Below are 13,790 nucleotides of genomic sequence, written 5' to 3' on the forward strand. Positions count from 1 at the left end.
GAGGGTGTGGGGGGAGGTGTAGCACTTCCTGCGGTTGCAGGGAAAAGTGCCGGGTGTGGTGGGGCTGGAGGGGAGTGTGGAGCAGACAAGGAAGTCACGGAGTGAGTGATCCCTCTGGAAAGCAGATAAGGGTGGGGAGGGAAAAATGTCTTTGGTGGTGGGGTCGGATTGCAGATGGCGGAAGTGTCAGAGGATGATGCGTTGGATCCGGAGGTTGTTGTGGTGGTACGTGAGGACGAGGGGGATTCTGTTTTGGTTGTTATTGCGGGGAGGGGGTGTGAGGGATGAGTTGCAGGAAATGCAGGAGACACTGTCGAGGGCGTTCTTGACCACTGCGGGGGGGAAGTTGCGGTCCTTGAAAAACGAGGACATCTGAGATGTACGGGAGTGGAATGCCTCATCCTGGGAGCAGATGCGGCGGAAGCAAAGGAATTTGGAATAGGGGATGGCATTTTTGCAGGAAGGTGGGTGGGAGGAAGTGTATTCTAGGTAGCTGTGGGAGTCGGTGGGCTTGAAATGGATATCTGTTTCTCGGTGGTTGCCAGAGATGGAGACAGAGAGGTCCAGGAAGGAGAGAGAGGTATTAGAGATGGTCCAGGTGAACTTAAGGTTGGGGTGGAAAGTGTTGGTGAAGTGGATGAACTGTTCGAGCTCCTCGTGGGAGCACGAGGCGGCGCCCACACAGTCATTTCTGAAGAAGGGTCTAGGCCCGAAACGTCAGCATTCCTGCTCCTCTGATGCTGCTTGGCCTGCTGTGTTCATCCAGCTCTACAACTTGTTATCTCATCATTCAGCTTTGCAGATTTTCCAACCACAAATTCTCATCTACACCTTGCATATATCGGATTCTGTTTTTGTACTCATCCTCACATTCTTCAATCTACCTTTCTCTGCAAGAAGTGTCATAAATACATGCAAGTTATTGTTCCTGAAGCCTGTAGTCTGCATACAAGAGCCTTTCTTAGGCTGCAAAATTGCACTAAAGAATAGTACTGCAACTGTCTGTGTTCAATGTTACCATGTGTGCTCATAAGTAACATTGTTCTAGTTTCTGATTTCCAGCATCTGCAGTGCTTTCAGTTTTCATTTTGTAACATTCTGGATATTGTTCAAGTTGTCACTACTGACAATTTAATGTAATCTTTAAGCTTTGCTGCACCACTAACATGTTCACAACCATCCATTAAACTTGCCAAAAATGACCAGAGACAGTTATTTTCTACAATATTCAATTATAATGTCCACCGAAGCACAGGAATTTATAATTTGTTGCTGAGTAACAGATCAATCATCAATCTTCCCGATTCCTTTTTTAAAGCCACTTAGAACAGTTGAAGAGGGAAATGCCAGCTTTTTAATATCCCAACATTCCTGAACATTACACAGGGGGAAACATAGAAAGCAAATAAGCAATAAGTAAAGGTTATATGTCAACAGAGATGATTCAAATGAATCAGAGCATTTCAAAGTAAAGAACAAGAGAATTAGGAGGAATAGGCCTCCTCTCCCTTCACTAAGATCATGCTGACCATTTAAAAATATTCTCTTTGTTTCCAAAGTGGATAACTTCACACTTCCCCACATCATATTCCAATTATCTTGTTCTATTCCAATCACTTACCCTTTGCAGCCTATCCAGCCTCTTTGCTTCCCTAACCAATATTATATAGTCAGCAAACTTGGAATCATTGCACTCAGATTCTTCATCTAAACACTGATACAGGTTTCAAATTAATGAATCCAATCTTGCCAACTGAATTGTCACTCTTTTCTGTCCACTAATCTATCCTCAAACTATGGCATTATATAATCTTAAACTCATGAGGTTTAATCTTTTGCAAAACCCTTATGAAGCACCTTATTAAATACATATTGAAAATGCAAATACACCATCTTTTTCCTTCCTATTCACTTACCAGCTACAACCTCAAAAGGTTGAAATTTATAAGATACAATTACCTTTCAAAAATGTGTCTTGAGTCGGTCTGATCTTATTTTGATATTCCAAATGTCATTTCCTTATTCACCACCATAATTTATCTTGTGTCTGCTTCTAATAAAATCTTGTACCTTTCAATGCTTAAAAATTTTACAAACCTCCTAGTTTGCTGTCAATTTCTTTCCTGGTCATCAATTTCAAGATCCTCACTGGGTTTTAAAATTCTTCCAATCTTTGGTTTATTTTTCTTTTCAGTAATCAATCTAGTTTCTCAACTCACACCCTTACTTGTTCAGACACAAGACCTTAGCATCACATACAAACTACTCTCAAAATCAATGACATATGATTAGTCTTCCCTAAAGGCCCCTTTATTAAAATGTTATTAATGAATCCTTTTTCATCACACAATACTGGATCTGAAACTTCTTGTTTGGTTCCTCCCAGCATAAAAAAATACAATCTGTATGCTTTCTATGACCTCATTTTCTAAACGATTAGTGCCAAATTGATTTGCAGAGTCTATATAAAAATTAAAGTTCCTTGTGAATAGTTTTACCCTTGCTATACACACTTTTAGTGTTCTGAAATTTACTCTGCCTAACATTATAGCCACTTTTAACAAACCTTTAAACCATTCCTACCAGAGTTTTCTGCCAATTCATGTTTCCAGGATATAGTCATTCTGCTTTTCTCTGAAGCAAATGTAGAACCAAAGCTTTCAGCCTACTGGTTGCTCAACTTCCTAATATGACAATAATGATTTCTCGATTGCTTAGTAAACTTTCATGTTATCATGTAATTCATCTGTGTTCTTTGCACAGATAGAAGAGACCAACTTTACGTGTGAATTATCTACATTGATAATTGAATTAATACAGAAGTACAATTAATTTTCAATGCTACATCCTGCATTTTTGCATGGATGTTCTCACACTGTAAAGCAATGTAGTCATGATTGAAGTATAACTTACAATTCCTAACTCCTCACTAGATAACTAGCAGGAAAATGGAATTTTGATCAAGTTAATTGGATCAGCCACAAAATGAATTAGATTTTTTGCCACTTTCGAAATGGGAAGCAGAAAATATTTATTATTTCATCAATTTCAGAAAATGTAAAATAGGGCAGATGCCGACAACTGCCACACAATCTCCCAACAAAAAAAACCTCCAATATTTCAAGTATTTCTACATATATGTATCATATATGTATCTTTGCATACCACAGAATACCACATACTTTGACTTCATAACATCAACTGACCTTGCCCTGCTGCAGCAATCCTGCTACTGAAACACTCAACTCTAGCCTTGTTTCCTCTAGACTTGATTATTGCAATCCTCACTAGACTGACTCGAGAAGAGAAGGCTGTCTATGAGGGTAGATTGAATAGAATGGGCTAATATTCTCTGGCATTGATCAGTGTAAAATGTAATCACAGTGGTATAGCGTGGATATGTGGTCAGTAATTAAATCTAATATAGTCTAGTTCCCACAATTTAAAGAATAAAACACAGCATGAAAACAAAACTAGAATTAACCAGTTTGATATCTTACTTGCACGGTAGTAAGTCAGAGTCAAACTATCACCTGACCAAAAACTATAATAAAGTACCTTACCCTTTTAGTTGCTAAAAGCCTAATAAGTGGCAGGTTGAATTTGTTGACTCCCCCAGGTAACCAGCTTTGCTGTAAAACCAATAGGCCTGAACGAAGCTGCAGGTCATGAGTATTTCTCCAACTCAGAGTATGAATCTCATGGAGACACTGCTCCCATGTTGCAGGCTTCAAGCTGAACAATAATCGTCTTATCATCATTGTCAACTGTAAATAAAATTATTTATTAAAAGGCATTAAGACTGTCAACATTGACAAAGTTTTAAAAGTATTTATAACATGTATATGTCATTCATTTTGAAGTGCTTTGGGGGTACATTGAAGAAATCAAACGTACAACATCAATGCAAGCTTTCTTGTTCAATAACAATACATTTTGTATTAAACACTGCACTAGCAATGTTACTGTAATATTTTTAAAATACGTACATTCAAACTGTTAATTTAAAAGATAAACTTAATGGTTAAGGTACAAGATCTTCACCACCTAAACACCGCAACAGTCCCAGTATTAATAACTGATCTGGACTGAACTAGTTTGTGCATTCCAAGATGTAATTCAGCTAACAAATGTACGAGGAAAGAGGAATGAAGGCATTTAAAACAAAGTCGTGAAATTAAGATTACTTCCGATGTGAAGAATGAGTGTGCTGTGGTTATTCCTTCCAGGCTCTGCCATTCTGCTCACAAAACGTTCTCAATTATGAACCCAGAAAATAGATTATCTTAAATGTTAGACAACCAGGTGTAGAGCTGGATGAACACAGCAGGCCAGGCAGCATCAGAGGAGCAGGAAAGCTGACGTTTCGGGTCTGGACTCTTCTTCAGAAAAAGGGTCCAGACCCCAAACGTCAGCCTTCCTGCTCCTCTGATGCTGCCTGGCTGATGTGTTCATCCAGCTCTACACCTTGTTATCTCAGATTCTCCAGCATCGGCAGTTCCTACTATCTCTTATCTTAAATGTCATCATGTTTCAATGATCAACTCTGTTAGTACTTTTCAAAGCACCACAAACCTTTGTGAAAAAGAGTTTCTTCTATTTTCCATCTTAAATCTCTTACATTTAAGTGTATTTTTCCTAATAAATTTGAGAACCCTCAATCACTGAAATGTTCTTTTTCAATCTTTTCTGTCCCACGCTATTTTTACATACCTTCAAGTCTTTTCAATCTCGTAACAAAAACACCTCCACAATATTTCAAATGTTTCCACATCTATGTATCTTTGCATACCACACAATACTACATACTTTGACTTCATAACATCAACTGACCTTGCTCTGCTGCAGCAATCCTGCTACTGAAACACTCAACTCTAAAGGCTAATTTCCTCTAGACTTGATTATTGCGATCCTCACTAGACTGACTCGAGAAGAGAAAGCTACCATGGAGGGCTGAGTGAATAGAATGGGATAATTTTCCCTGGTATATATAAGTGTGAGACATAATCATGGTGTTATTGGATGGATCTGTCATTGAAAACTAGTCTTAGGGTCAACAACATCAGCAAGATTTCAAATATACTGGTTCAGCTGCAGCCAGGAAAAAAGATCAAGTCAGTGGCTAGGGAGCAAAGTTTATGGTGCAGATTATGGCTTCCATTCTTACGATGTCTGACTGGGAGAAATGTTTTCCTCACCCAGCACTGGACATCAGACAGCTGAGTAGCAAATCAGAAACCATAAAGCAGTTGGGAGTGGTAATAGAGCGATAGAGCTGGATGTCATCAGTGTCATGTGGAACCTGACATGATGTTTTTGACTGATGATGAGAAGTAGATAAGATAAAGGTGACAAGGATAGGCTCTTAAGGAAGTCATAGATTAAAGTGTGGGTGCAAGTCACTACAGACAATTGTCAGGCTACAAATACACAGTGAAGAATTGCATCAGTACGGTGAAGGAAGATGAACAGCATCTGAATGATGAAGGAGAGGTGTTGCAGAAGAATACTGTGACAAATCATATTGAAGGTTGCAGAGAATTTGAGATGGACGAGTAAGGGCCATTTCATCATTTAATATGTCAACCGGCTTTTCTTTAGAGCAGTTATACTTTTGAAACCAAGTAACAACCTGATTAGAGTGACTCAAACATGGAGTTGGGGGCAAAATGACTAATATGGGAGGTAACTCATTTTGCACTTCAGAGAAGAAAGGTGAGTAGGAGATGGGTTATAAATTCAAGGACAAAGGGATAATATTCCTTGAAAGATATAGATACATAAAGCTGCACAGTAACCCAGATAGCAGCATGCAGGCTACTTCTAAATTATTGCCTTTAAGACATCACACATAAAAGGCTGAGAAAAAAAAAATGTACACTTAAATGGCCAGGCCTTGCACACCAAAAAACAATTAGAGGGGCAATCAGTCAAAGCAGACATTTTCAAGACGGGAGTGTTAATCACAGAATTTGTTGGGGGTGGGTTATTATCCGAGGAGAGTGAATTGCTAACAATATCAAAGAAGTTAGGTGCCCTAGGGTTTGGTGGAAGTTAAGTCAAGGGAGCAACAGGTGGGTCTCATGGATAAGATCAACCCAGAGAGGAAAGTCAGACAGGAAACAGAGGAATAGGCTAGTTCAGGAAAATGGTTCGGAATAAGACACCTTGGGGGAAGTTAAGCTTGTTGAACTAGATTTTTTTTGTTTATAGGACATGGTGTCACTGGCTAGGCTAGCATGTATCACCCATCCCGAATTGCCCTGAAGAAGCTGGCAGTGAGGTGCCTTCTTGAACCAATACAGTCCATGGGCACAGATGTACCCACTGTGCTGTTGGAAAAGAATCCCACGATTGACACCCAGTGACCATTAAAGAATGGCAATACAGTTCCAAATCAGGATGATGTGTGGCTTGAAGTGAAATGCAAGTGGCAGTGTTCCCTTGCATTTGCAGCTCTTGTCCGTCTAGATTATAGAGCTTGTAGTTTGGAAAGTGTTAGCAAAGGAGCCTTGGTGAATTACTGTGGTGCATCATGTGATTGGTATACACTGCTGTCAATACGCATTAATTGCGGAGAGAGTGAATGCTGAAGGAGGCGGACGGTGTGCCAATAAAGTGGGTTGTATTATTTGTATGGCATTGAGCTTCTCAAGTGGTGTTGGAGCTGAACTTATGCAGTCAATGGAAGAATATTCCATCCCAGTTCAGATTTGTACCTTGTAGATGGGGGACAGGTCTTGGGGAGTTAGGAGGCAAGTTACTCACCACAGAATTCCTACCGACTGACCTGCTGTTTTAGGGACAGAACTTATGTAGCTGGTCCAGTTCAATTTTGTCAGTGGTTACTTCCAGGATATTGATAAGGTTTTTCATTGATGACAATGCATTGAAGGTCAAAGGGAGATGGTTAAATTTTCTCTCTTTGGAGACGGTCATTGCCTGGTACTTGTTCGGCATAAATGTTACTTTCCATTTATCAGTCTAAGCTTTGACATCAGCCAGATGTTGCTACATTTGGACAAAGAATGCATGATTATCTGCAGCACTGTAAATGGTGTTAAACACCGTACAATCATCAGCAAATATCAGCATTTCTGACCTTCACTGATGAAGCAGAAGATGGGCTTTGGAGACTACTACGAAGAACATCTGCAGTGATATTCTGGGATTGAGATGATTGATCTCCAACAACTACAACTATCCTTTTTTGTGCTTTTTATGACTCCAAACAATAAAGAGTTTCCAACTGATTCCTCCTGGCTTCAGTTTTGCTACAGTTACTTGAAACCAGCCTGAGTCAAATGCTACCTGGATGTCAAGGCAATTCTCAACAACTCCAGAGTTCTTTTTTGCCCACGTTTGAATCTTGGTTGTGTTGAGGTCAGGAGCTGAGTAGCCCTGGTGGAACCCAAACTAATCAAATGGTGTCAATCAAAGAGACTGAAGGACACAAATACATAGTTCCTTGAAAGTGGAGTCACAGATAGACAGGGTGGTGAAGAACATGTTTGGCATGCTTGCCTTCATTGGTCAGAACACCGAGTATAGGAATTGGGATGTCATGTTGCAGCTGTACAGGACATTGGTTAGGCCACTTTCAGAATACTGTGCACAGCTCTGGTTGCCTTCCTAAAGGAAGTTGTTAAACTTGACGGGGTACAGAAAAGATTTACAAGGATGTTGCCAGGACAGGAAGGTTTGAGTTATAGGGAGAAGCTGAATTGGCTGGGGCTTTATTCCTGGAGCATCAGCGGCTGAGGGGTGACCTTAGAGTAGTTTATAAAATCATGAAAGACATGGAGAGGGTGAATAGCCAATGTCTATTTCCTAGGGTGGTGGAGTCCAAAACTAGAGGACATAGATTTAAGGTGAGAGGGGAACTATTTAAAAAGGACCTGAGGTGTAACTTTTACACACAGAGGATGGTACGTGTATGTAATGAGAGTGGAGGAGGTGGGTACAGTTACAATTACAATTATAAAAGACATCTGGATGGTTATATGAATAGGAAGGGTTTAGAGGGATATGGGCCAAATGCTAGCAAAAAAGACTAGGTCAGATTGGGATGTCTGGTTGGCGCAGACGAATTGGACTGAAGGGTCTGTTTCCATGCTATATAACTTAATGGCTCTAAGTGCCTGATGACACTATCAATTACTCCCTCTACAACTTTGGTGATGACTGAGTGTGGACTGATAGGGCAGTGATTGGTCAGGTAGGATTTGTCCCGAGTTTTGTGGGCATCACCTACATGGGAAATTTTCCACATTGTTGGCTGGATGTCGCGTTGCAGCTCTACTGGAATAGCTGGGCTAGGGCTTGTTAGTTCTGGAGCACAAGTCTTCAATGCCATTACTGGAATGTTGTCAGGTTTCACAGTCTTTGAAGTAGCTGGAGCCTTCATCTGTCTCTTGATATCAAATGTAAATCAACTTGGCTAAAGACTGGTATCTACGATGCTGAGTACTAAAGGAGAAAGCCAAGATGGATCGTCCACTCAGCAACTCTCTGAAGTTGGTTAGAAATACTTCAAATTCATATTGTGAACTTGTGTGCTGGGCTTTCCCATCAATGACAGTGGAGGTTGTTGTGCATCTTCCACTTGTAGATAATTGTTATCATTCATAACTGATCGCAGCAGCACTGCAGAGCTTAGATCTGATCCCTTTGTTGGTTTAGCTCTGTCCAGCACATGGTGTTCTAAAGTTCAACATGCAAGTCATCTTGCATTGCAACAACACCAGGCTGACACCTCACTGTTAGATATGGCTGGTTCTGCTCCTGATATGCCTTCTTGCACTCTTCGTTGAACCAGGGTCATCACCTGCTGCAGGAGAACGTTGGAGTGGGGAACATGTTGGGCCATCATTTTACAGGCTGTTGATTAGAATACAGATTAGGTTGACTACAATTTTGCTGCTGATGGCCCAAAGGGTCTCATGGATGTAGTTTTGAGATGCCAGACCTGTTTGAATCTATCCATTACTAGCATTGTGTAGTGCCCATCAACGTGGTGGAGTATATCCTCAATTTGAAGACTACACCCACATCTTCAAAAGGACTGTGCAGTGGTCATTCCTATTGTCATTGTCAGTTGCAGGCTTTCCCTTGTGCAGTTCCCTCACCCCCTGCCACAGACACACTGAAGCAGCTATGTCCCTTCGGACTCGGCCAGCTCTACAGAGCTACACTTGGTGATGAACACTGATGTATCCCAAAGTGCATTCTGTGCCCTTAAAACCCTCAATACTTTTTCCAAGTGGTTTGGTCAAAAGCAAGTGGAGTCTTCATTGGCCTGCTGGGACCCCAAGGGCAAATCCTTCCTGACCACACAACGTTACACCATTATCTCTGGTGGGTATCTCCTGCCAGTGTGGCAGCACATACCAAGATATAATGATGGTGGTGTAAGTTATGATTTAGTGAGTATGACTTGCTTCATCAGTCTGTAGGACAGCCCTCTTAATTATGGCACATTTGGCAATATGTTAGTGAAGAGGATTTCCGGGAGTCAACAAGGCTGAGATTGCCGCAGTCATTTCTGCAGCTTAGATCAATGCCTTGGTTCATCTGGTGTCATTCTTCTCAGACTTTGTTGCAGTTTGATACAATTGAGTAACTTGCTAGATCACTTCAGGGGAAAGCACACATTGAGTCTGGAGTCATGCGGGCCAGACAAGTAAAGACATCAATTAAAATAAAACTTCGGAAGAAGTGCATACTGGATTCAAATCATTAACTCGTTTTCCCTCTCCATTGATGCTGCCAGACCTGCTGAGTTTCCCCAGCAATTTCCTTGTTTGTGTTTGGTATAGACATCGGATTAGCTTCATGGCCACCATGAGACTAGTTTTTCATTATAGTTGGCAATGGCAGGACCCATGTACCCAGAACATTAGCCGAAGTTTCTGGACTGTTTACCCAATGACTTAACCACCAGAGCTACCACTATACAACGAGTAGAGGGCAGAAAATTCATAAGAAACGACGGGATAACCTTTACCTAAAGTGAGTACACACAACTCACGACAAAAAAAAGCCACCTATCCTTACATTCCCAAACCGGTATGAACAATCTCCACCACCAACCAAAGTTCGGCTGACAATCGACCATACAAGAGATATTAATTAAGAATTCATTTGCTGTAATACCTGACAGTCTTCAAACTCTGGAAGTCACCATCACCGTTCCCACAATGCCAAGCAACAGGAAACCAGCGGTGCCGCTTTTGCGGCCATCTTAGTAAAGGAGTCCGTAGTCAAAGGTCATCTTAGTAAAGGAGAACATAGTTGACAGCCGAGATTGATCACTATTTTAGTAATAGAGAGTAACCCGTGTATTATAATTGACCTGAGACCAATCGGGCGTGTGGTCCTCGTTCTCAGTGAACTAATGTTAGAAGTGCATGTTAGCTGGAACAAACATTCACCAAAAAACAAACTCTCAAATTAAAAACAATTCCGATTACATGGAGTTCTGGCCATATGAGGTAATTTTTTCATGTAATAATTGGATAGGATCTGGGATGCATTGCCCCAAAGATGTGTTGGAGATAGGCGAGCCTTTCGAAAGGGAATTGCACGATTGTCTGAAGATGAAATAAAATATTAGGCTATCAGGAAACGGCAAGGACATATTAGGCCGAATGGTCTTCCTAACGGTTCTGTGATTCTACTTTCATTTAAAATCAGAAAAATATGAATTATTTAAAAATCGAACATGTTTAGCATTATTAATAGTACAGTAATTTTGTTCAGTAATTAACCAAGTCTCTCAGTTGAAAAACAATTGCTCATTTTATTCCAAACTGGATTCGAATTTAATCAGTTCTTATTTGGGATTTGCTAAAGACGTTATCATAAGATTTCACTTCCATTAATTTGGGAAGTGAATTAGGTCCAGTACCAATCGAGCAACCTGTCGTGGAAGGAGGAACACAGCAGGCCCGGGCAGCATCTCGAGGAGCAGGAAAGCTGACATTTCAGTTCGGGACCCCTCTTCAAAAATCTGACTCCAGCGTCAGCAGTTCTTACTATCTCTGTGCTGGAAGCGCATTTGTAGAATTGTCAGTTTTGGTTCAGTTGGTAGCCCACTCTTCTGTACAAAAAATTGTGGGTTCGAGTCCCACTTGAGTTTGAATATCAAGATTGGCATGTTATAAAAGTGCTGAACTGTTGCAGATGTTGTCTTTTGGTTGAGACGTTGTTTTGTCTGCTCTCTCAGTAATTATAAAAGAACTATTTTGAAGACAGCAGAGGATTTCTCCCCGCTGTACTGGCCAAAATTTATCCCTTAGCCAATAGCACTATAAACAGATAATCTATAATTATCACATGACTTTTTGCAGGACACTGCACAATTTGACTGCTATATTTGTTGCAATAAAGGTATCTATATTACAAAAATACTTAATTGTCTTTAAAGTACTTGATATAGAAACATAAGTGTTTTATGTGATCAGGATTGGCTGTGATTCCTCTTGCAGTTAAATAGTCCAGTAATATGTTTCATAAAAATAGCCGTGACAGTGAAAATTTGATGTTCTCTGATGCTTTATCAATTTTTTATTTCAGGATGCCTGAATATGCTCCATGATAAGATAATAAGATGTAGGAGCGGAACGTGACTGATCTGATATTTAGCAACTCCACTTTTCTGCCTTATCCCCATAACCATTGATTCCCTTAATGATTAGAAATGTATCTTTCTCAGCCTTGAATATGTTTAATGACAGCCCCCTGTGTTTACTAATTTAACAGATTCACCACCCTCAGTTCTTCCTCATCCCAGCCTTAAATAGAAGACTCCCTACTCTGAGATTTTTCTCTCTGGTTCTAGACTCTCGTACAAGAGGAAACAACCTCTCCACATCTACTTTGTCAAGCCCCATAAGAATATAATGTTTCAACAAAGTCTCTCATTCTTCTAAACTCCATTGAGCATCAGCCCAAACTACCCAACTTCTCCTCATACAAAAATCTCTCCATACCTGGTATTAACCTAGTGAACCTTCTCTGGACTGTCTCCAATGCTAGTATGTTCTTCTTTAGGTAAAGGGACTGAAACTGTTCATAGAATTCTGACTGTGGTCTGACCAATGCCTTGTATAGTTTTAGCAAGACCTCCCTACTTTATACTCCATTGCCTTAAAAATAAAGACCAACACCACACTTGTATTCCCTAATAACAACTGAACCTGGGTACTAACTTTTTTGTGATTCATGTGTCAGGACATCCAAATCCTCTATGCAGCAGCTTTCTGAGATCTTTCCTCGTTTAAATAATATTCTGCTGTTATATTCTTCCTGCTAAAGTGCAAAACCTTGCAATTTCCCACATTATATGCCATCTGCCAAATCTCTGCCCTTTGTCTATATCACTCTGAACACTCATTGTGTCATCCTTGCTCTTTGCCTTCCCATCTATTTTTGTGTTATCAGCAAACTTGATGATAGTACATTCACTTCCATTATCCAAATTATTAATGTCTTATGAATAATCATGGCCCCTGTACAGATTCCTGTGGCACTAATTAGGGATTGCCATCCTGTTAATGTCTCCCTTATCCCAACTCTCTGTTTTCTATTAGTTAGCCAATTTCTTACACGTGGCAATATATCACTCCCAACACCATGGTCTCTTATCACGTTAAGTAGCCTTAAGTGTGGTACCTTATCAAAATTATTTTTGGAAATCCAGAAATATTATATCTACTGGTTCCCCTTTATCTACACTGCTTGTTATCTCTTCAAAGAACTGTAATAAATTTGTCATGCATGATCTCGCCTCATGAAACCATGCTGACTTTGCTTGATTATATTATGTATTTCTAAATACTTTGTAGTTGCAAACTTTATAATAGACTCTAACATTTTTCTAATGACAGGTGTTAAGCTAACTGGCCCATAGTTACCTATTTCTTTGTCTCCTTCCCTTTATGTATAAGGGTAATATATTGGCATTTTTCCAATCCCTAGGACCTATCCAGAATCTAAGGCTTATTGGAAGACGACTACCACTGCATCCACTGTCTCTGTAGCTACTTATTTTAAAATCCTAAGATGTAACCCATCAGGTCCAATGGGCTTATCAGCTTTTAGGCCAGTTAGTTTCCCTAGTACTTTTTCTCTAGTGATACTTATTGTGTTTATTTCTTCACGCCCCCCTCCCTCCCTTAGACCATTGATTATTTTAGTATTTTTTTGTAATGCTATTAATATCATCTACCATGAAGATTGGTACAAAGTACTTGTTCCAACTCCTCTGCCTTTTCTTAGGTCCCCATTATTATTTCCTCAGTCTCATTCTGTAAAGGGCCTATGCTCACTCTTGCCTCTCTTTTTTACATATTTAACGAAGCTCTTACTCTCTTTTTATGTCCCTCCTAGTTTGCCCTCCTAGTTTATTCTCTCTGTGTTTATTATTTCTTGGTCATCTTTTGTTGGTTTTTAAAACTTTTCCAATACTCTGATTTACCACTAATGTTTGTCACGTTGCATGTATTTTTCTTTCAGTTTGATACTGTCCTTAACTTCCCTGGTTAACCGTGATCAGTTTATCCCCTTCCTAGAATTCATCTTCCTTACAGGGACTTATCTTTGCTGTGAATCATGAATGTTTTTATTTCAAAACATCTGACATTGATCCTTAGCTATCTTTTCTACTAAACCCTTTCTCAGTCCACTGCAGCCAACTCTATTCTCATTCCCATATAATCACCTTTAATTAAGTTTAGTAATAAAAACAAAGTTGCTGGAAAAGCTCAGCAGGTCTGGCAGCATCTGTG

The 13,790-nt window shown here is 40.0% G+C and overlaps 1 protein-coding gene across 7 annotated transcripts in view; it reads right to left on the reverse strand.

Annotated features, from left to right (window-relative positions):
* The window catches only part of mtif2 (mitochondrial translational initiation factor 2), a 51,628-nt gene extending 41,360 nt beyond the window's left edge, over nucleotides 1–10,268 (reverse strand). For 6 of the 7 annotated variants that reach the window (XR_007262959.1, XR_007262958.1, XR_007262957.1 and 3 more), the window contains exons 1-2: nucleotides 10,156–10,268; nucleotides 3,564–3,767 (exon numbers count right to left, since the gene is read on the reverse strand). Coding sequence is in view for 1 of the 7 variants with exons in the window: in XM_020537170.2 (XP_020392759.1) it covers nucleotides 3,564–3,761 (198 nt within the window). In the remaining 6 variants the exon portion in view is untranslated. Of the gene's footprint in view, nucleotides 1–3,563; nucleotides 3,768–10,155 lie in introns of those variants that run through there. The other variant, XM_048601466.1, reaches the window with a different exon arrangement.
* Nucleotides 10,269–13,790: the final 3,522 nt, after the last annotated feature.

This window comes from Rhincodon typus, chromosome 9, assembly GCF_021869965.1.
Source record: "Rhincodon typus isolate 14 chromosome 9, sRhiTyp1.1, whole genome shotgun sequence".
Classification (NCBI taxonomy): Eukaryota; Metazoa; Chordata; class Chondrichthyes; order Orectolobiformes; family Rhincodontidae; genus Rhincodon; species Rhincodon typus.